General features: G+C 39.0%; 1 protein-coding gene across 3 annotated transcripts in view; it reads right to left on the minus strand.

Moving 5' to 3' along the window:
- fbxw4 (F-box and WD repeat domain containing 4) overlaps nucleotides 1-23,222 on the minus strand; it is an 82,527-nt gene that overhangs the window by 29,064 nt on the left and 30,241 nt on the right. For 2 of the 3 annotated variants that reach the window (XM_044214667.1, XM_044214669.1), the window contains exon 6: nucleotides 1,039-1,104. The exons of the other annotated variant lie outside the window; for it this stretch is intronic. In XM_044214667.1, the coding sequence (XP_044070602.1) occupies nucleotides 1,039-1,104 (66 nt within the window). The remainder of the gene's footprint in view (nucleotides 1-1,038; nucleotides 1,105-23,222) is intronic. 3 annotated transcript variants of the gene reach the window in all.

The raw sequence follows: 23,222 nt of genomic DNA on the forward strand, positions 1-23,222 counted from the left end.
CTTCAAGAAGATGTGGCCAAAACCTGCCTTCTCCTCACCTGAGCTCATCAAAAGCAGGAAACCCCTATGTCAGGCAATGTGCCTGGTCTAAATTATGAATGGACTGTACTTGTATAGCGCCTTTCTAGTCTTCCGACTACTCAAAGCGCTTCACACTACATATCACATTCACCCCATTCACACACTGCTCATCAGTTCAAAGAAACAATCTAATCATTCATACACCGAAGGCACCTCGGGAGCAGTTTGGGGTTCAGTGTCTTGCCCAAGGACACTTCGACATGTGGGCTGGGGGAAGCCGGGATTCAACAGGTGATGCTGAACCTGGGTAGAGGTGGGCTGACATCCAAAATTCAAAATATAAAAAATCAGCTACCAAGTGTAGGGCTGGCCTGCCCTGATAAAATGTATAAAAATATTTTTTAGGATGGAAGTGGTACATTGAATGTTTTGTATGTATGTCAACAACAAACAATGTCTGTTTTATTGCTGTTATGTCATTTTAAATACAATTTTAATTAATTTTGTGTTATTGTACAAGACACATGAGTTTTCTCAACTTAAATATTTGACTTAAATGAATGATAAAGAACACTAAACGAAACGGGAAATTCACTGCAGACTTTAAGTACAAACAATTTCACTTTTAGTGTATTGAATTCGGGTTAACAGTGTGTCATTTAAATTCCAAGGCCAATACTCAAGTGAAAGGGTAGGGCTGTGTCACTGTTAACAGTAGGTTCAATTTGCTGTGCACTGCTTGTTGCCAGGTAAAAAAATTAGGAAATAGTGGCAAGAGTTTAACAGCTGCAGCATCTGTTGCACGGGAAACTATCTCTTTAATGTAATTATAAGAAAACCCTACTAAACCTTGACTTTCACCGCGTGTGCACGTATGTACCGAATTACGTATCACTCAGCAGGAGACTTGTAGAAGCATGTGGGGCAACAAAACATCTGATGAACAGCAAACAACATTTTGTTTGTGTTTCAATGTACAGCAATGCTATAGCATGTCAGAGCAGCTCCCTGACTTACCGTTCAATATCCCAGATGCGAAGAGGGGAGAAGTTCTCGCAGCATGCAGTGCCTGTTACAAAGGAGCTGTACACAGAGAGAGGAGGGGAGACACAAAGAGAGAGAATGTACTGTCTCAGAAAAAGTATGTAAACCAGCAAAAGACAATCCCAGCTCCATGTATTGGATAAAAAATGTATCAGTCAATAAGTCAGTATATTTAGATTTAAGACTGCTGTGGTTAAACCGCACCTTGATCCAGGGTCTCTAAATAATTATTGACCAGTCTCTAACCTTCCATTCTTTTTTTTTACTAGAAAGAGTTGTGTCTCAGAAACTTTCGGCTCACATATTTAGCAGTAATCTTTTTTAACCTTTTCAGTCTGCTTTCTTAACACTTACTAAAGTGGTAAATGTTCTTCTGCTTACTATGGATTCGAATTCCATCTCTGTGCTTCTATTACTGGATCTCAGTTTGGCTTTTGACACCATAAATCACTGTAAAATAATGCCGAAAAACTAGTGCATGCATTTGTTACTTCTAGGCTGGATTATTGCAATTCCTTATTATCCGTCTGCCCGAATAAGTCCCTTAAGACTCTCCAGTTGATACAGAACGCTGCGGCTCGTGTACTGACAAGAACTAGGAAAAGAGATCATATTTCTCCAATATTAGCTTCTCTGCACTGGCTCCCTGTAAAATCCAGAACAGAATTTAAAATCCTTCTTCTCACCTACAAAGCGCTTAATGGTCAGGCACTATCGTATCTTAAAGAGCTCATAGTACCTTATTACCCGACTAGAACACTGCGCTCCCAGGATGCAGGGTTACTTGTGGTTCCTAGAGTCTCTAAAAGTAGAATGGGAGCCAGAGCCTTCAGTTATCAAGCTCCTCTCCTGTGGAACCAGGTCCCAGTTTGGGTTCGGGAGGCAGACACCATCTCCACATTTAAGAGTAGGCTTAAGACTTTCCTCTTTGATAAAGCTTATAGTTAGGGCTGGCTCAGGTGAGTTCTGAACCATCCCTTAGTTATGCTGTTATAGGCCTAGACTGGTGGGAGACTTCCCATGATGCACTTCTTTCCTCTCTCCTTCTCTCCCTCTCCATCTGTATGCATTTTTTATCCCATTACTGCATGTTACTAACTCAACATCTTGTCTCTCCCGTAGTTTTGTGCTTTCTCGTTTCTCTCCTTCTGTCGCTTTCAGAAAAAAACTAACAGTTCAAACGTTTAAAAGGGCACTATTGAACAATATTTACTGTATGTGATGATGATGATCATTACCAAATTATTCAATTAGAGGTCTGCTTGTGTGCTGTGAAAAACTGGATGTCACGTAATTTCCTGCTTTTAAGTTCTGATAAAACTGAGATGCTGGTCATTGGCCCTGCTCGACATATGTTTGATCCTACCCTCTCTTTTGATCAGCACTTTAAAAAATCACCAAGACAGCCTTTTTCCACTTACGCAACACAGATCAAATTAGGTCTTGTCTGTCCTTGGCTGATGCAGAGATCCTAATTCAGCCTTTGTTTTATCCAGACTTGATTATTGTAATGTACTGTTGTCAGGCCTGCCCCGTGCCTGAACTAAAAGTCTTCAGATGGTTCAGAAAAAAGGTTAGAGCTAAAATAGTGCTAGAATCTTAACTAAAACTAGAACATTTGACCAAATTACACCAAATTAGTTTCCCTTCATTGGTTCCCTATCCATGTCAGACCAGATTTTAAGGTGCTTCTGATGACTTTTAAAACTGTAAATGGGCCTGCACCTTCATACCTGTCTGACCTCCTTAAACCTTATATCCCATCCCGTGCTCTCTGCTCTCAGAATACAGGGCTCCTGTCTGTCAGATGGCTGCAGGGACTTTCCCTACTGTGCCCCCTTCTTCTGGAATGACCTCCCTGTTGATATCCGACAGTGTGACTCTGCTGAGGCTTTAAATCCAAACTTAGAACTCATCTTTTTGCCTTAACTTTCAGCTAGTTGCTTATTTCTGTTACCATTACCCTTCCGGCAGGTTGGTCTCAGTCTCAATAAATCATTAAACTGAGTACTTAGAGTCCATGTTTGTCCTGCCGACAAGAATAGTGTAAACCTTCTGAAAACCACTGCATCTCTCTGACCCTCTGTTTGTTTGATGTCCCACTAGCACAGCTGTGCTATCTCTCACTCCCTCTCTCTTGTGTTCAATTAAATTCAATGGGCTTTATTGGCATGGGAAACAGACGTTAACATTGCCAAAGCAAGTGTGAAATAATAGTCTGTGTGTGTGTGTGTGTGTGTGTGTGTAGGTCATTCACTGTCCCTCAGGTTGTGGCATGTTGATACATATTGGGCAGCGAGATATGGCCTGCCTCCTTCTCCTCTGAGTATTTTTAATTTTGAGAGCTCATTTAACTCTTTGAAATCTGAGAGTACAGAGTTGAACTTGTTAAAGTAAATTTTCCTTATTTTACTGAATGTTTTACATTGTAGGAGGAAGTGCATCTCTGTCTCAACCTCACCTGTCGAACAGTGACCACATGTTCTGTCTTCTTTTGGCTGCCATGATTTTTGGTGTCTTCCTTTTTCGACTGCCAGTTTGTGGTCACTGAGCCTGTACTTGGTCAGGATTGGACAGTTAGTCTCAGCACCAACTGACATAGGGGACTCTTTTCTGGGCTCAGCTCTTGGGTTTGGAGGGCTTTGGAATGGAGGATGTTTAAGGGGCTGGATTTAAGGTGATTAAAAAATGTGAGCGCTCTCTTTTGAATGTTATTTATCAGTAGGTATCTGCCTAATTCTGCTTTACATGCATCTGTTGGTGTTTTTCTGTGTACGTGTAAAATGTATCTGCAGAATTCTGATTGTCAAGATTCTGTTGGATGTATAGTTATGATGACTGAGTGGACCCCATGCTTCACTACCATATAACAAAATGGGCTGGATGACACTATCAAATATATTAAGCCAAATTTGAATTGGAATTTGAAAATTATAAAAGTTTCTCTTAATTGCATTTAGTGCTCTTCGAGCTTTTTCTTTTAGTGCATTCACTGCCATGTTGAAACTCCCTGATGCTGCTATGGTTATACCAAGGTAGGTATAACTCATACTGTGTTAAATTATATCATTATTAATGGTAAACTGGTATTTTTGTCCTGGCATCTGGGGCATTTTTGAAACATCATGACATTAGTTTTCTTCATATTTATTGCCAGGGCCCTGGTCTGACCGTACTTTTCTACTATGTCCAGCTGTTGCTGTCGTCCTTGTTCAGTAGGAGACAGTAGAACAAGGTCATCAGCGTAAAACAGAGACTTCACCTCTCTATCTGGGAGGGAGAGGCCAGGAGCAGCTCACTGATCCAGCTGTACAGCAAGTTCATTTATATACACAATGAATAAAGTCAGGCTTAAATTTCAGCCCTGACGAACACCTCTTCTCTGGGTGGATAATTTATTTTGTTTGTCTCCAATTTTAACAGCACACCTATTTTCCAAATACATTGATTTAACCAGTTCATACATTTTGCCCCCTATACCACAATGTAGATGTCCGTAATCAAGCCCTTCATGCCAAATAGAGTTGAAAGCTTTCTTGAAATCAATAAAATAAGTGAATATCTTACCATTTTTTGTTTGGTGTACATGTTTGTTAATTAAAGTGTGAAGGGTGTGTACATGGTCGGTGGTGCAGTGTTTTGGGAGGAAGCCAATTTGATTTTTACTCGAGATGGACTAGGAGAAGGAGAAGGAAATCTAGTATTCTTTTATTTACAATACTACAGAATAGTTTACCTAGACAACTGCTGACACAAATGCCATGGTAGTTACCAGGGTCTGATTTGTCCCCACTCTTATGAATGGGGGAAATGAGCCCTTTGCACCAGATGTCAGGAAAACATCCTGACTGTAATACGATATTGAACAACTTCAACAATGCACCACGCATCTCTGGGGTGCTGCATTTGAGCGTTTTTAATGCTGTCCGGACCACAAGCTTTCCTTGGCTGGAGAGACTTTGTCTTCATGGTCAATTCTTCCCAAGTAATTGGGAAATCAAGGGGGTTTTGGTTGTTTTTAATTGTTTCTTCTAATGTTTGGAGATTTTCTTTTATAATACACTGATCTGAATTAATTTGATTTATTGGTATATCTTTTTTCAAAATGTGCTCTTCAGATGTCACCATTTTGGATGGGTAGTGCTTGTTGTTGCTTTGTGTTGAAGTTGTTCTACATATCTCAGAATTGATTTTGATTAATGGCGTTCTCAGTATCTTCAAGTTTCATGTGGGTATAATTTAGTTTTTTGTTCCTAATTGTAGGTTTATATTTGTTTAAAATTTAATTGTACCTAATGTGTAAGGCTGGGTTGTTTGGTTGGCGATGTTATTTAATTACAATTTTTCTCAGGTCTTTTCTGATGGTCTTGCATTCTTGATCAAACCATTTGTTGGCATTTTGCTTTTTAACAGGCATCCGTTTTTGTTTTATAAGGTTAGCTTTAAAACCCTCTGAAACCCAAGCATTGATTTAATTGATGACATTTTTTTACTCTTACTTTTAAAACTGTTTTCAGCAAGCCTCTGATCAAGAAAATAATGGGTTGTTTTCATTTTTTGGAGGATTTTGGGAAAACATTACCAAAATTGCAACAGCGGGTTCATAGATTATTAGGCATTGATGATTCAATAATATCAAAAAATGTATCTTAAAAATGAATTTTATTGACATTAAAGAAAACCGTTTGATACAGCAGAACAAAAAGCAAATGAATTTGACTAGTTAAAATTGTAATTGTAATCCATGCTGTAAAGCATTTCTGTACGATAAAAACTAATTGTTACTGGAAATTTTTTTTCCCATGACTTCATTATATCCTGGAGGACAGTGAGTGAGCAAATCATTTTGAGGGGGGGTGTCAGTGGGAGACAGCCATGTTTTTGAACTTGGAATGTAGTATATCTTACATTATTATTATTTTCCCGCCAAAAATGTTTCTATGATACAGTTTAGAGTCTGGGGTGTTGGGATATGTAGTGTTTGTCTACATTCAGTCAGTAATAGGTACTACTAGCCAGTGTCAAATAGATGTTGCTATTTTACAACTGTGGGCATCTGAGGGTAATAGCTGCCTTGTGAAATATCATATTGATATCATCAGAGGACAGAGAGTGAGCAGATCATTTTGACACCATTTTTCTGTTATTACATCAACATCTTTGATAGATTTTATTAATTCAGGGTTTCCACTCTTCAGCTCAAAGGTTGAGGAGTGGAGACCCTGAATATTCCAGCAGCTTATAATGAACGCATTAAAAACGATCGAAATGAACCTGCATAGAGAGACAAATACGAAAACACCTACAACTATCTATATACAGTTGTGTGAAAAAGTGTTTGCCCCCTTTGTGATTTCTTGTTGTTTTGCATGTTTGTCACACTTAAATGTTTCAGATCATCAAACAAATTTAAATATTAGTCAAAGATAACACAAGTAAACACAAAATGCAGTTTTTAAATGAAGGTTGTTATTATTAAGGGAAATCAAAATCCAAACCTACATGGCCCTGTGTGAAATGGAGTGTGAAGTGATTGCTCCCTAAACCTAATAACTGGTTGCTCCACCCTTAGCAGCAACAACTGCAATCAAGCGTTTGCGATAACTTGCAATGAGTCTTTCACAGCGCTGTGGAGGAATTTTGGCCCACTCATCTTTGCAGAATTGTTGTAATTCAGCCACATTGAAGGGTTTTCGAGCATGAACTGCCCTTTTAAGGTCATGCCACAGCATCTCAATAGGATTCAGGTCAGGACTTTGACTAGGCCACTCCAAAGTCTTCATTTTGTTCTTCTTCAGCCATTCAGAGACCCCACAACAACATTCAAAGAACTGCAGGCCTCACTTGCCTCAGTTAAGGTCAGTGTTCATGACTCCACCATAAGAAAGAGACAAAACAAAACAGCCCCAGACCATCACACTACCATCACCATATTTTACTGTTGGTATGATGTTCTTTTTCTGAAATGCGGTGTTACTTTTACGCCAGATGTAATGGGACACACACCTTCCAAAAAGTTAAACTTTTGTCTGGTCAGTCCACAGAGTATTTTCCCAAAAGTCTTGGGGATCATCAAGATGTTTTCTGGCAAAAATCAGACACGCCTTAATGTTCTTTTTGCTCAGCATTGGTTTTCGTCTTGGAACTCTGCCATGCGGGCCATTTTTGCCCAGTGGCAGCTGGCTGTGTGGATGTATCAGCAGGTGGCGGGGTGTTGTTAGGCTGGGTGCAGAGCAGAGAGGGTGGGACAGAGGCGAGGCAGGGGTTTGGGACACTGGCAGGGAGAGTCTGTGTCTCTGTACTTGTCATTGTGGGGACTGATAAGAGTTGATCTGTCAGGTGTTGGACCTGCCTTTTGGAATTCCTTTCTCTATTCTTAGCATCCTCTATCACTTTGGCTAACTGAGCACGGAGCACACTGTTCTCCTGTTTGAGTACCTCTAGACTTCCTCTGAGGTCAGATGCCAAGCCCTGGTTGTCTCTCTTTAGCTGCTGGAGCTCCTCTTTAAGCTGCTGCAGAGTGTTGCCTAGGGGGTCAGACAGTCTGGCTTGGGTCAGCTCTTTGAATTCAGCAAAGTCCAGAACCAGCAGGGCCATACTCTCCTTCAGCTGGTTGGTGGCACTGGCAGGTGTGGGAGGAGCAGAAATTGACAAGGTGGTGGGGTTCCCAAATGGGCTCTCATCTTCTTCACTGTCAGAGGATACATTGTTCCTCTTGGTGTCCACCTCAGCTCAGCCTCTTGAATGGACTCCAGGTGTGCTTCATTCCCTTGGACCATGACCTTTCCCTTGGTGTAGTATGTGATGGTAAGCAGAGGGTCATCTTTTCAGACAAGATGTTCATCTTTAATCTGCCTCCTGAGCCGATGCCCTCGCTGGATACATATGGATAATTGTTGCACAGAGTATCGTTCCAGATGTAGATGGAATCAGTAAAGAATATGAGGTTGTTCTTCTCTGGCGTAGACTGTGAAGAGGACCCCTTGTGTTTCTCCCTAGCTGTTCCACTCTTACATTTAGCAGGGTACTGAATCTCCTTGCTCTCGACTCTGAGAGCTGTGCTGTGCTGCCTGCTGATCAGTTTCCATGGTGGCCACTTGTTTACTCCAAGGGGAGTGAGGCTAACAATTTATTTTGCTAGCTATAACTGTGTATGGTTTACCAGATATTAATATTACCAACAAGGATCCTTTAATTTTTCTTCTTGCTTTTATAAAGGATCTCTTCTGTTAGCTTCTTCAGTGCATTTTGTCCTTTGGAATGTTGGTCACAGTGGCAAGTAGCAGTCAACAGTTGCTATAGCTAGCTTGACAGCCAGTTGCTTTGTAAAGTATATCCAAAGATGATATTTCCTCTTCTTTTCCTATTGATTAATGCACTTACCTCTTCTTTAGAGTCCTTTCTGAAAATTATTTGAAGGTTATTTTGCAAAATGTCCCACTTTTTTAGGTCCAAGTTTGAGATGTATTCAGGAGCTCATCTTTGGTGCAGCTACTCTTATGGAACTCTCTCTCTCTCCTTTTCTCTCTCTGCCTGTGTGTGTCTGTTCTTTTCTCCTCTCTCTGTGTGAATGCTGTGCTTGAGTTTTGCCTCTTGTGTGTTTGTGTAGTCTGCCCTCTTCCAGGTCTCTGTGGTGGAGAGGAGGTCGTGTAGCTCAGGTCAGTTTGGCAATACCTGAAGTTGCTCAACGTCCTCCCAGATTTTATTCTTCATATGTTTACAATCTATCTATAATTTGGTCTTCCTATTTGTCCATGCTATCATTTTACAATGTTGGTCTATTCTGTACACACAACATCTATTGTATGTCTGTCAGAGGGATCCCTCCTCTGTTGCTCTTCCTGAGGTGTCTTCCATTTTTTCTATAAGGAGAGAGGATATTGTACAGATTGTAAAGCCCCTTGAGGCAAATCTGTGATTTGTGCTATATATATATATATATATATATATAAAAAAATAAATAAATTGACTTGACTTTCCAGATGTTTGTGAGTGGTATCTTGACACTAGGGCTGCAACTATCCAATATTTTCATTATTGATTCATTTGTCAATTATTATCAGTTATCACTAATGGTGATTTCTCTGACTTCTTTTTCTCATCCAGAGGGACAAGACAGGGGTGCCCACTGTCACCTTTGATTTTTGCAAAGTGTGTGTGTACGTGACAATACAAACAAAGGATTGAAGATTAATATTAATGAGCACAAAATATCGCTATATGCAGATGACATAATTCTATATATAACAGAGCAAGAAAATCAGTATCATACCTATATAGTACAATAAAGCAATTTGGAAGATACTCAGGATATAAAATAAATTTTAACAAATCTAATGCTTGCCTCCTGCACATGACACCAACAGAAAACCTGTATAAGCCTTGTCCTTTTTACTGGACACCAGGGTTTTTTAAATACTTGGGAATAAATATCACACCGCATTTAGATAATCTTTTCAAAGAAAACTATACCACTCCAATAGATAAGATCAAAATAGATATGTGTAAATGGTCCACTCTACCTTTATCTTTGTTAGGAAGAATAAATGTTATAAGAATGTTACCATGTTATATATCTGCAGCCTTTTTTAAATCCCTAAACAAACACATTTCAAAATGTATCTGGTGCAATAAAAAACCAAGGATTTGTTTATTGACCCTCATGAAGTGAATTTAGTGTCATGATCATTGGGGAGAGGGGACACACCGTGGGTCCAGATGAAAGCCAACCTTTTCGATCCCTTGCCTTTGGACTCTCTTAAAACACTTCAACAAGATAAAACATTTTTAACACACTGTTAGCCTGGAAGGATTGTATTAAGATACTTGGTATTTCTACATGTATTTGCATTTATTTTCCTATCCATCGGAATCCTGATCCGAATAAACACTTAGCATCATTCAATACATGCAAATGGACTGATGTAGGTATAAAACAATTCAAAGATTTGTTTCATAAAAGCATGCAATTTAAATTGTTCATTGATTTAAGAATGAAATATGGCATTCCTAATATAGATTTTTTAAAATATCTATAAATTCGTAATGTTGTCTGTTCACTTATTAAAGAAAATAAGATGAGTTTTGGATTATCTGAAGTAGAGGATATATAATGTCCTATATTACAATTAAAGGTAAAATTAGTGAATTTTATGATTTTCTTCCTCGTTAATCTTTCCTACCTCTGCTAAAGATGTGTGAAAAACATCTAGAGATGGTTTTGGATAAAGATACCTGGCTAAACATTTATGAAAGAATAAATTTCCCATTTACAAGTAACAAAATCAAGGAAGCTAACTTTAAGTTTATCCATAAATTCTATCTCGCTCCCAAAAAGATGCATAAAATTTCCAAAGAAAATTCACCAAACTGTCTTAGATGTAAAAATAAAGAGGGAACATTCTGTTTTGGCAATGCGACCTGTTGAAAAGTTTTTGGCACTCAATTCACTAAATCAGTCTTGGAAATAGAATTTGATTTAAACGCTTGTTTCTATTTATTAAATGACATGCATGACCTTCAATTAGATCTTTTAAAAAATGCAGAGTACTTACTATAACATAGTTTGCCAAGAAATGCATACTTCTATTTTGGAGAAGTGAATCTCCCCCAACTTTTAAGCTGTTCCTGGACCAAATATCAGAATTTTTACCATTAGAGAGATTAACTCTAGACAAATGTTTTTTTTTTTGTTTTTTTTTCTGTAAGTGTGTAAGTGATATGTTGTAAGTACAATCTAAGTATACTTAAGTACACACCTGAGCTGTTTATGAAACTTACAGTCACAGTGTTCTATTTTGATTGGCAAAAGCTACACTTTAATAGTATAATTTCATTATAGTTTAGATCATCTAGAATACAACCCAGCACTAAATACAACTTGACAGGCTTGAGAATACCCTTTGCACTTCATATACTATACCTCTTATTCAGTTTCAGAAAATATACTTATGTATACACTAACATTTCTGTTTTGTTTTTTTTTGCTTTGTTTCTGTCTTGTTCATTGAGGTGTAAGGGGGTTGAGGAAAGGGATGAGGGATATAAGGAATTTCAGTGTACTGTTACACTTGTATGATTTTCTATTGGTGCTGGTTATTGTACACTCTTTGGAAATAAAAAAAAAGGTTGAGAATTTGTTATTTTTTGGTTAATTTGGTTTACAAAGTGTCCAAAAAATATATATATTCAGTTTAAAATTATATAAAACATAGATTGGATTGATTCCCACAGCAGACTTAAAGTGACTGAAAGAAACACTGACATACATTCAAAACAGTCATTGAGCACTAACAGTTTCAGACTTCATACATCGGCCTGCTGTACTTAAATATTCATTTATACTGTTACAAGTAACATTTTTCATCCCCCTTGTCCATTTTTGATTTATCAAGGCCTACTAAGTATTCAATGCACTTATTCAATTTACTTATTGACTTTGTTTACCAATAGTTAACATCGTACAAAAAGCATAAAGATTATCTTCATATCATCATGTAAGAGTTTCTTTTAGAGGACAACTCGCCAAATTTTAGTCACATATGTTGCTGTTGTCAACTCTCCCCATGAAAGTGCGGATGGCACTCAGGTGTCTGCAGAGAAAACAGCACACACACTGGCATGTAGGGCTTGTCTACTACTCTGGGAACAGGATGGAGTTTCATAAACTACTGTACAAAAATAATACAAAATAATACAAAGACTGGGACAGTAGATCCAAAGCAAATTGTGCCTGCAGTCTGTTCTTCTCTTAGGAAATTGTTCAGCATGACAAAACTAAATAAAAAGAATGATTAAATAAAAATTCTCTTTGCTGTCACATAGCAGCAAACACACACACACACACACACACACACACACGCACCCTTGTCCCTCCCTCCATACAACACACATTGTTTCCCAGCAGAAGAAAAGAGAAGAAAACTACAACAGTCGTGATCCTTTGATTGGAGTGGCAGGTTGGAATTAGCAGCCTAGGTATGCACAGTGAATGCCATGCATGTGGAGAGGTGGGGGAGCGGTGAAAGGAGAGGGGAGGAGCGCTGTGGGAGTGGGCTGACGGGGTGTGTTTGGATGTTAGAAGCTATGTAGAGGGTGGGGTGGTGACCAGGGGTGCTGTTGGTAGGGGGGCTTCTGTGGGCCGGGCCTGAGTCTCAGGGCTTAGTGCCCTCCTACAGGGTTGATGGACAGGGGGGAGGACCCGCCTTTTACACACAGAGAGATAGTTACTGACAAATGCTGTTGGCTGGAAGGGAATACTGTAGATGGAGATACAGAGATGGATGCAGAGAGAAATAATAAACACATAGCCCATTTCTGTGGAATCATGAAGTGGGTGGAGAACTAACAAAATATATATATATATATATATATATATATATATATATATTTATTTATTTTTCTAAACATACTAAAGTACAGTATGATGATGTCCAATATTGTGTCCTGATATTCAATTTCTTAAAAACCTGAAAAAGACAATTATTTCCCTTATCACTTCACATTATCCCTACTCATAAGTCATACCTGTTGAATTCATGCAGGTGGTTGTGCAGCTCTGAGGGCAGGCTTTAAAACACAAACAGCTCTGAAGCCAGTGAACATACTAGTTGCTTCCAGCATGGGCAACACTGCCAGGTTGATCCAAAGGGAGTGATCTAAAGCTAGAGGTACCACGTCAGATGGAAAATTGATATTGAAGCTAACTGACACAAAAATTAAAATACAAACAAGGTTCAGGACAGATGGTTTGAACAAAACTACGAAAACATCTCTTGGTTCTTCATTCTTTTTATCTTTACCAATGCAATTCACATTAGATAAGAAACACACTGACATATTAGGGCTGCAAATAATTTCATTAGAAATGAACCTAAAACACAATTGATTATTCTGTAGATTAATTAACTAATGTATAAAACATCATAAATAATGAAAACACCTGCTGCTGTTTCCTAGAAACCAGAGAGATGTTGTAAAGTTTTTCTAAAGAGCTGGCCAGAAACCCAAACCTGTTCAATTTAAAATGACATGAATCAAATTTTAGAGGATACGACCACCAAATGTTTGGTGTTTTTACGCGATAAGTGACTTAAAAATGTTTCATCAATTAACAGAATTATAATTGCTTAGATTTTTGTCATGCAACTAAACTTGACTAAACCATTAACTTGAGCACTAATACACAAAACGTTGGGCTAAGCACAGAAAGTTACAGGGAAAAATAAACAAATTACTCAGGTACACACTTGTTCTCGACACAAAAGTTTTAATTCAAAGATATTTTTAGGTATTGGGCATCCAAATCTATGCATCTGTTTCATTATTTCATTGGCCTATCAAGACGACAACACTAGTTGTGGGATATTTATCTGCGTCTTCTGTGACACTAAACTGTTAAGGATTAATCCTTTTGTTGTTATTATTAAGGGTATAAAAGACAAATTAACAGCATTGCTAACAAGTCCTTTGCAGCCTGCAGATAAACCAGATGGCTTTATGTAGATGTGTACGGGTATAAGAACATTCCAGAGATTGTTTCAGGGACTAATTGTATGTATATTCAAACCAGAAACACACAAACCACATGTATGTTAACCCGAAGGTTAACTCCCTGCCTGTAAACCACAGTGAAGGGAAGGAAGCTATTAGCTCCAGCTGTGGTGGAGCATAGGTCAGGAACGCTGTCAGAATGTGACGTGAGTCTGTACCTTCATTTAACTACTCAACAAGACAACTAGTGCTACTGTCCTGTTGTCACATTTTAACTTTTCTTTGCTCACCGGTCGCCTCCTCATCCTGAGACGAAGCTAAAGCGCTGACAATGAATTTCATTAGAAAGAAAAAGCAGATTTTCTCAACGTTGGACAAGGTTTCTGAATCACAGATGCTTTGCACTTTTTTCAGAGTACCAGGATGATGATGATAATTTACCTCATCAGAATGTAAAATGTAGCTTCTATTACCAGCATATCGCAACAACACTTAATTGAGTCACGATTGGCTGAGGGTGGCATTTGGAAACTTGAGGCATCACCAGAAACAAGCAGATACCATTAAGAGAAATATTGCAGCAGATTTAAACACTGAAACTGAAAAGCAGAGGTTGATTGAAAAAGTGAAAGGATAGGTTCACATTTTTTCTATCTCTCTATCTTAATACAATGGTTGCATGTCCATACAGTATGTACGGTAAAAGAGTTAGTGTTTGCTGTAATTGTTCCTCCTGTCTATACTGGCTGTCCATACTAAAAGTTTACTAAACAATGACTGTTGAAGCCTTATATTAGCTCTGGTTGACCTCTGAAATTTATTTTTCAGAGTGAGGACTATGGATGCTATGCTCCATGTCTTACATTGGAATTGTGTTAGGAAGGGATCTTTTAATAACTAGCATGGAAGGATAAATGTTTTTAGCAACCAATAACCAATATGAATGAAAGTTTATTTTTCATCTGTGAAAAAGTTTTAATTTCAATTTCAAACCCAATGTCACCTTTAAAGAAACATGGACCAGAAGTCCTTAAAGTCAGCTCATAAAAAATGGAACATTTTAACATCTACACTCTCATACATCTGATACGAGCAAAATCTCCAGAGCAGCCACTGAATGGACCTTGTGGTGAGATTGTTTTAATGAGGGGAGAGAGAGAGTTGGGGAAATGACATGCAACAAATGGTCCCTGGCCGAACACCTGGACGTTGCGGTTCATGGTCAGCAACTTAAACCCCTAGGCCACTGCCCTGGTGGCCTAAGGGCCCCAGTTCATAAAGGTTGATTAAGGAAGATCTGCTGACACTACTCAGGGCTGAAAATACTGCATAAAATAATTTCTGTATTTCCAGTCCATTTACAATTTTTCTAAAAAGATGCCTGATTGACCAATGTTAGTCATGTAAGTGTGGCACAGAGGCAGCTGTCAGGCCCATTAAGCAGTGCGGCCCATTGGCAGGCCCCCGGTAATTAGTGTTGGATAAACTCATTTATGGCCCAAATGGGTCGGGCGGGGCTGGGACCAGTATGCACGGTGGGTGACCTCTGACCCCGCTGACACAGGATACAATAGGGTTACGGTCACACTCACTATCTGGACCCTATTACTCTCCATTACTCACATTACTCACCCCTCAATGGGCCGTGGCGCTAGCCGAGGCAGGACAGGGGACACTGGCCATACAATGAAAGAACGACTCCCCCCTCGTCCCCTAGCTCTCTCACTCCTCTGAAGCACCAACCAGGCCTGATCTGGGGTCAGAGCTTGCACTGATATTATAGCTGCTAAGGTCAGAGCCTCTCTCGCCTAATGTTGGGCAGGTGTCCCCCCTAACCACACACATATGCACACATACACACACACACACACACACACACCCACACAGCCATATCTCTGACCAAACGGAGCCACCCTCCTCTGCCCCGATCTGTGCCTCCCCCTTCACTCCTCCTCTCATCATTAGCAGCATGCTGGGCCTCTGCTGCCGTTTGGGTAACCTCATCAGCTGGCTGTATTATCTAAGGGCCTGTGTGGCAGGGTCACACAAACTAGTCCTCAGTGGGAACCCAGCCACAGCGACACACACAGAAGCGCAAATCACAGATTTGAAGAAACACATCTACACACATTCTCATGCGTGGAATGACACACACACACACACACACACACACACATACAAAGTGTGAGAGCCCCTGCTGGGAGTTGAGTGCAACAGTACCAACATTGTTAGCTCCAAATCAATACGCTGACCACATAGGGAGCACCACACTTTCCCAAGACTACCACCAACTTACTGCTGCTGTCCAGACTGTCACATTCTCTGATCCAGAGTCTGCATTCATAAATCATTTCATCATCAAATAAATGTATATCATGAATGGCAAATCAATTAATTTGTGTGCAGCTTCTATGCACTTGATGGACCCTGACAATGTATGATATTAGTAGAGAGGGCTCAGATATAGTCAACTATAAAGTCATGGTTTCTTCAGCTGTGTGATAGACAGTGCTATTTGTTTGCCAACAAACAAATTATCTATCCATTTTCTATACATGATTATCCTGTACAAGGACACGGGGGGCTGCAGCTTATCTCAGCTCACACTGGCTGAGGGGCGGAGTGCGCCTTGGACAGGTTGCCAGTCTATCACAGGGCTGACTCAGACAGATAACCATTCACATTATACGGTCAATTTAGAGTTGCCAGTTAACCTAACTTTCATGTCTTTGGACTGTGAGAGGAAACCGGAGAACACCCATGCAGACTCAGGGACAACATACAACCTGTACACAGAAAGGCCCCAGCTGGGTCCATGGATTCAAATCCAGGACCCCTCTGCTGTGGGTCAACAGTGCTAACTACTGCACCACAAGCCCCCAACAAACAAATTATTGGATTGTTTAACCTTGTACTGCATACCGCTGCCCTTAGGCAACAGAAAACCTTTTTGGCCCTCCCCCCTCCCCCCAAATTTTTGTTCGTTGCCTCAGGGCAATGTTGTGCCGTTAGGCTCCTTTTCAGAGTAGTATTGTGCTTAATGAAGGACTTGTAATGTGATGTAAAATGAAGGTCTTGGTCAATGTTTAAGATGAACATATCCACTGAAATAGTATAGTGAAGCGCTTTGAGTGGTCAGAAGACTAGAAAGGCGCTATACAAATACAGTCCATATTTCTTTTTAATTCACAGGCAATGGACACAGAGACATTCTATGGGCTAAAATTGTACTTTCTGCACAATCTGTTACAACACAATTACTAAAACTGTGCTTTGCATATTTCTAATGTATTTCACCTAATAAATGTTCTGAAACTATCAGATTTTCCTTGGTGTTTAACTACATAAGGCGAGGGGGCAAGAGTGACAATTTTGATCATTGATACATTATCAAAGAGCCCCAATCTTGTGTGCAGTAGAGGGGCAACTACTGTATTTTACATTGTATTATATTGGACTTGAACATGAACGAAAGAAGGAGTTGACTTAAGAGTTTAGTAATGAGTTCATCAAAAGATAATGTAAATCAGATAATGCGCAGATAAATAGATATAATTATAAAAGGACAACTAAACTGCAACTTAAATGCACATTACACATGTAGTTAAAGTAGCAAGCCAAGAGTGACCTTTTTAGTTGTGTGTGTCATCCAGCATTTTATTTCCACCAAGTGCTGCTCTGTTGCATGTGTGAGCTACCTACCTGTATGCAACCCAGGTTGAATAGGTTGAATATGAATGTGTCCTGGGCAGTGTTGGGGGTAACTATTATACTAGCGGTCCACCACTAGCATAGGAGCTTTGGACCGCCGAAAGGAGGAGGTTTAACAAAGCTAATAAAGCATTATTTAAGCTTTAAAGCTAATAAGACTGCTAGCTGCACGGGTAACTGAGCTAACTAGCTAACAGAAGCTACAGTTGGCAGCAGTTCTTTCAATTCTTGTCTCATTTGTGTTCTGATAAACTTCAAATTCAGGTTAAAAACAACGCTTTTGGTCTTTGCAAATGGAAATGATGTACGTGTTTATTTGCATATATAGCGGGGAAGTGAGATCCGAGCACAAGTGGTCAATCGAGACGCATGTGGAGACGCATTCTAATGCCAGGTGTGACGCATGATAACGGCAGGTGTAAACAGGGCCAAGGACACTTTCTGAAAAGACACAGTGCGGTTAACTTTGTCACATGTAATTTTTCAATGTTTTGACAAGCACAAATGAAATTGAATTCACCTGTAGGGAGGATAGTTTCAGAGTGGATATATATTAAAATCTGGGCACCAAAGTCTGTTTTTTGTAATTTGATTGAACCATTTAATACCCCCCAATATTTAATGAAGGCCTAATCGATGTTCTCTTCCTCACAGTAATTGGAAATGTATCTGTTTCTCACTGCTCTGGTCTTCCATCCATGCTAAATCAGCATTTTACACCACAGAAAAGGGTGCTTTTTAAAAATCCAAATTCTTTTTGAAAATACACTGAATAAATATTAAAACACAGGTCTCGCTTTTAGATAGGCTTTTAGATACTCGTGTATTTATGACTCTTGATTGATACTTTATACTGATGCAGTTGTCTGGCAATAGAACAGGAAAATATCAGTGAGAACACCTGAATTGTGTGTGTGGCTCTATTGAAAGAAATATAATTTAAGTGACTATAGAGTAGGAGGTGTCAGAACAACCCAAAACTACATCTTGCCAGATCATGGCTGTAATGCACAATTTTGTTGTTTGCCAACCCTAACCCTAATGAAACTAGGACTATAACTACTGATTTTCATTAATCTCTATTTTTTTCAACTAATTGGTTAACTATATAGTATATAAAAATAGTAATAAATGCACATCACAAAGAGATTAATTTTACAATAACACATCAAATAGGAGAAACTTGAACCAACAAATGTTTTTTGCTTGATACATGATAAATGACTTAATTAAAATACATTTTTTGTTGATTGATGGATGACTCAATTAAACAAATTAACTAATTGTGTCAACATGAGATGGAGGCCTGTGAACGAGAGAGAAGAAAAGAAGAAAGAAACCTGTTAAGGCTTTCATAGATTTATCCAGTGTGGCCCTAGCTGTGGTTCTTTGATAATGAATTCCAGTTTGAGCCTGTGTAGCTGTACAATTGTGCTTGTGCTCCCAGTCACATCTTATTATAACTACCATATATTTGTCAAATGTAAAAGCTTACTTGAACAGCTCAAAATTTTAAAAGGTTGGGATTTCAATGTGTGGAAACTTGCTGTGATGGCACCTGTGACCCTGAGTGAGAAATGACTTAAATTCTTGCCTTTCATAATGGCTGTCTTGGACTTTTGTTGGAATTAAGGAATTCCAAACAAGTCTTCTATTAAGACGATATAATACAAACACAAAAAGTAAGTCAGTATTTATCTCAGCCTCTGCCCCTAGGACCAATTACACATGAATGCAAGAGAACAGCCCACATCCCTGCTCAGGGAATGTGGAGGCATTTGGCTCTGGACTCCAGGGGCGGTTTAACTTTGCCCAGTCACCCCCCACCCCCACCTCCCGTCAGAAAGAGGGTTGTTAATTTGTTGCGCTTGACCCCGGGCTTTGTGCCTGACGTGTATCTAGTTTGTAAAAAGTGCTTTTATCTGCTTTCTAAATATGTCTGAGCTCAAAGGGTTATGATGCTTTTATATTGGTCAGGGAGGGAGACAATGGCCAAAGGGTGCAAGTGCTGACCCCCGCTGACACACACACACACAGACACACACACACACACACACACACACACACACACCCTCTCTCTCTCTCTCACTCTGTCTCTCTTTCACTCCCAGCCTCCCTTGCTCCCTCTAGCCCTTTCTTACACACCGATATGCATGGGAAAACATATGCATGCACATATACATGCACTTTCTCTCCCTCACAAATTCACACAGTTATGCATGGACACACACACACATCCTTGTACTTCTATCTTTGTGGGGACCGTCATTAACATAATGCATTCCCTAGCCCCTTACCTTAACCATCACAACTAAATGCCTAACCCCAACCTTTACCCTCACTCTAACCTAACTCTTAAAACCAAGTCTTAACCTTCAAACAGCCCTTTGAAGATGTGAGGACCGGCCAAAATGTCCTCACTTTCCAAAAATGTCCTCACTCTGTAGGTACAGAACATGTTTCAGTCCTCACTATGTAGCAAATACAAGTATTCACACACACACCCGGACCCTGTTGTTCCATCCCCACCCCCCTGTGGTCCTTTTGGCTTCTGTTTGTGTCTCCTGTGTGTAGGGTCACCAGGACATTCCTCAGCCGGCCCCTCGGCTCTGTTCATCCGGCTGGAACAGACTGAGACCCAACACAACTGTCCACACACACCAGACACAACAACATGCTAATGTTAGCTAAATGATTCTGGAATCATGTTTGGTCTCAAAACCCTTATTAACAATAATAATTGGCCAAAGTCCCTGTAAGTTGTGTACAAATACAATAAATCTGTTATGTACCGGTACATACAACAGCAGCCACTGTTGCCACGAGTGACATTTACAGGATAATGGATACTGTAATAACTGTACATGCTAAAACATAGTGTGACAATAGCACAAGTAGAGAAGAGTTACAAAGTCAGTGAACTGATTCAGTAATGTCAGTTACACAATAATGTCTACTGTAAAGTTTGCTAACATTAGCTAACATTAGTCACCATAAACCATAAACTAGTTGGAGTCCAATATGTGGTTCCATTATGGATCCAGTTCCTATTTAAAATCTGAATTGACTAAACTCAGACCATCTGATTTAATCTCTCCATGCTCTAACCCTAATTAGATTTGCTGAGGGATTCCAAAGGATTTAGATTTGATAAGCGGATTCGATACTGGATTCAGATTCAATAAAATGCTGTTGACCCCGAACCCTAGCATTGAACTCTATTATTGAAGTACTGAAGTAAGAGTGCATTTATTGCATATGATATCAACATTTCATTTGTAAAAAGAATGTGTTACACATCATGAGATCACCTGTTAATTGTGAATCTACGTATAAGGGACATTATCTGGGAACTTCCTGCATTTAACACCTAAATGGCATTTTCAACCATATAACCATTTTAACATATTAATATCCACAATTTATATCTCCACCTCCATTCTATCAAGACTGACATTCCTATTGCCTATGTTATACACCTCTCATCAAAGATATCTACAAGTCCGAGGTTAATTGGAAACATCTTGAGTTTTGACTAGTCATAATTAAAAGTGCTAATATATGGAATTCACATTTCAGAAGTAAAAACTGAATTTGAGATATCTTACATTAGCGGCTCCACATACATTTATGGTATAAGGAGCTTAATTCTTAGCAATCGGAATGTAATAACACCAATCTTAATTTGATTTTTTGACGAGTGATGAATGAATTACCGATATCTGTAATGTGAGTTTGTCAGGCTAATACATGGTAAAATGGCTTGATGATATTAGAGAATTATTATTCTGACTGGTCACATTGTAATTATGACCCAGGCATCATGACTTGTTCATTGTGGTATATCAAAATATAATCATCTTACCATAACCATTACATTTCTACTAATATATTACATATTTTTACTTGATTCGATAATTAATCTCTTATCAAACATAAGCTTGTTTTAAATTCTGACAAAACAAAATGTATGCTATTCTCAAAATCTCTTAAGAGTATCCAGCCTACTGTCACTATCCATATTCTTCAGGGTTCTCAAATTGAGTGTTATAAATACTTGGGACTGGAAAACACACTGTGCGTCATCACAGCTGTTAATTCCTCACTCACCAGTGCATGTTATATGAAAAGGTGGGATGGCCCTCCTTAACCGAAAGAAGGCTCTACTACAAACACTGCCTCATTCTCTCCGCTCTCTGGTCTCATATAAATACAGTACTTACAATGTCAGGTCACAGGATATTTGAACATTAGCTGTACCACATGTTCAAACTGAGCTCGGAGGAACTGGTTTCAACTACTATGCTCCTAACTAAGGGAACGAGCTGCAAAAAGATTGAAGACCTTAAAAGACTATAATGGTATTTGCAATTCCACTTGTAATTTTCTTAATGTGAAACTAATATCCAACTTGTTTGTGTGAATTCTCTGTGTCTGTCCATACTTCAACTGTATATGTTTATTCTTGTACACAGGTCTCTATATAAATAAATTATTAATCTTGTGTCCTTTACTATATGATGGATTAATGGATACTTAGAAATGACCCAAGGCCTTTATCAGGAGGTAACACACTTCACTGCATTGAGCTATATCCCCATGAAGCCCAGAGCACAGCAAAACTATTTAGACTTACTTCTTTTGATTTGGTTTGAAAAAGCAAAAACCATTTGAAACAAATGAGAAAACAGCATTTTTAAGCCAAAATGAGTTAAAAATCACAATCCACAATAATTTGGTGACATTTTTGGTGTGAGTCAGTGAAAGGAGGTCTCTGTGACACGTGTTTGTATGGTCAGGGTCAGCGAGGAGCGTGACTGACAACTTTTAAATTGGGATCCACTGGAAGCAGGGCTTCAGTGATCACAGAACCTTCTCCTGCTCAAAATGTGGTGGGAGTGACGCTCATTAGGATAATGTGCTGTATGAATAACACTGCCGCCAGTACACATCCCATACTCCCACACTGCCAGGGCTCCACGGTGCCTGGATCAATACACACACGTATACTTTAACACTTTGGGTACAGTGACTTTTGTTAATAATTCACAATGTAAAACCTGGCTCTAAACTAAATATACATATGGAGAAGATCTATTATTAAGTTCCATAGAAAAGGTAACCAATCGGAGCTGCTGCTTTAACAAACTCAAAACTCAACATCCTAAAACTTGTATTTGTATAAACCTGTAAACCTACATTCATTAAAGAACGAACTTTTGACAAAAATCTAGGGCTGAAACAATTCATTGATTACACAATTAGTCAACTGTCAGAAAATACATTTCCAACAAATTTGATAATTCAATAATCATTTAAGTAATGTATTAAGTGAAAACACCAAACATTCTCTGGTTCCAGCTTCACCACTGTGAGGAGAGCATTGTAAGCTTAATATCTTTGGGTTTTGGACTGTTGGTATGAAGAAATAAATAATCTAAACGTGACTTTTGGGCTTTTATGTTATTACAGCTGTGTTTAACTATATTATCATTCAATTTTCTGTTAATACAGGAGCCTCCACTTATGGGTGTCCACGGGGGAGTTAAAGTTGTTGTCAAATAGGTTAATAAAGACTTGTAGATCTGCTTACAACTACATCACAATCTGTTGTTTTACATATTGGAAGAGTTTGTCTCATGTAATGCAACAGTAGAACAGTTTTGAACATCAATTTGATTATTTTACATATGATTTTGCATACCTTTACCATTTTGTTTTATATATTGAGACAAATATTCTTGTGTTTAGGGCTGCAGCTAATGATTGTTTTGTTTTCATTGTCAGTTAATCTGTCCATTATTTTCATGATTAAAGGGACAGTTCACCCCAAAATCAAAAATGCATATTTTTCCTCTTGCCTGTAGTGCTGTTCATCCATCCAGATAGTTTTGGTGTGAGTTGCTGAGTTCTGGAGATATCGGCTGTAGAGATATCACATTTTTTGAATATAA

The sequence above is a fragment of the Siniperca chuatsi genome, linkage group LG11 (assembly GCF_020085105.1).
Source record: "Siniperca chuatsi isolate FFG_IHB_CAS linkage group LG11, ASM2008510v1, whole genome shotgun sequence".
Taxonomy (NCBI): domain Eukaryota; kingdom Metazoa; phylum Chordata; class Actinopteri; order Centrarchiformes; family Sinipercidae; genus Siniperca; species Siniperca chuatsi.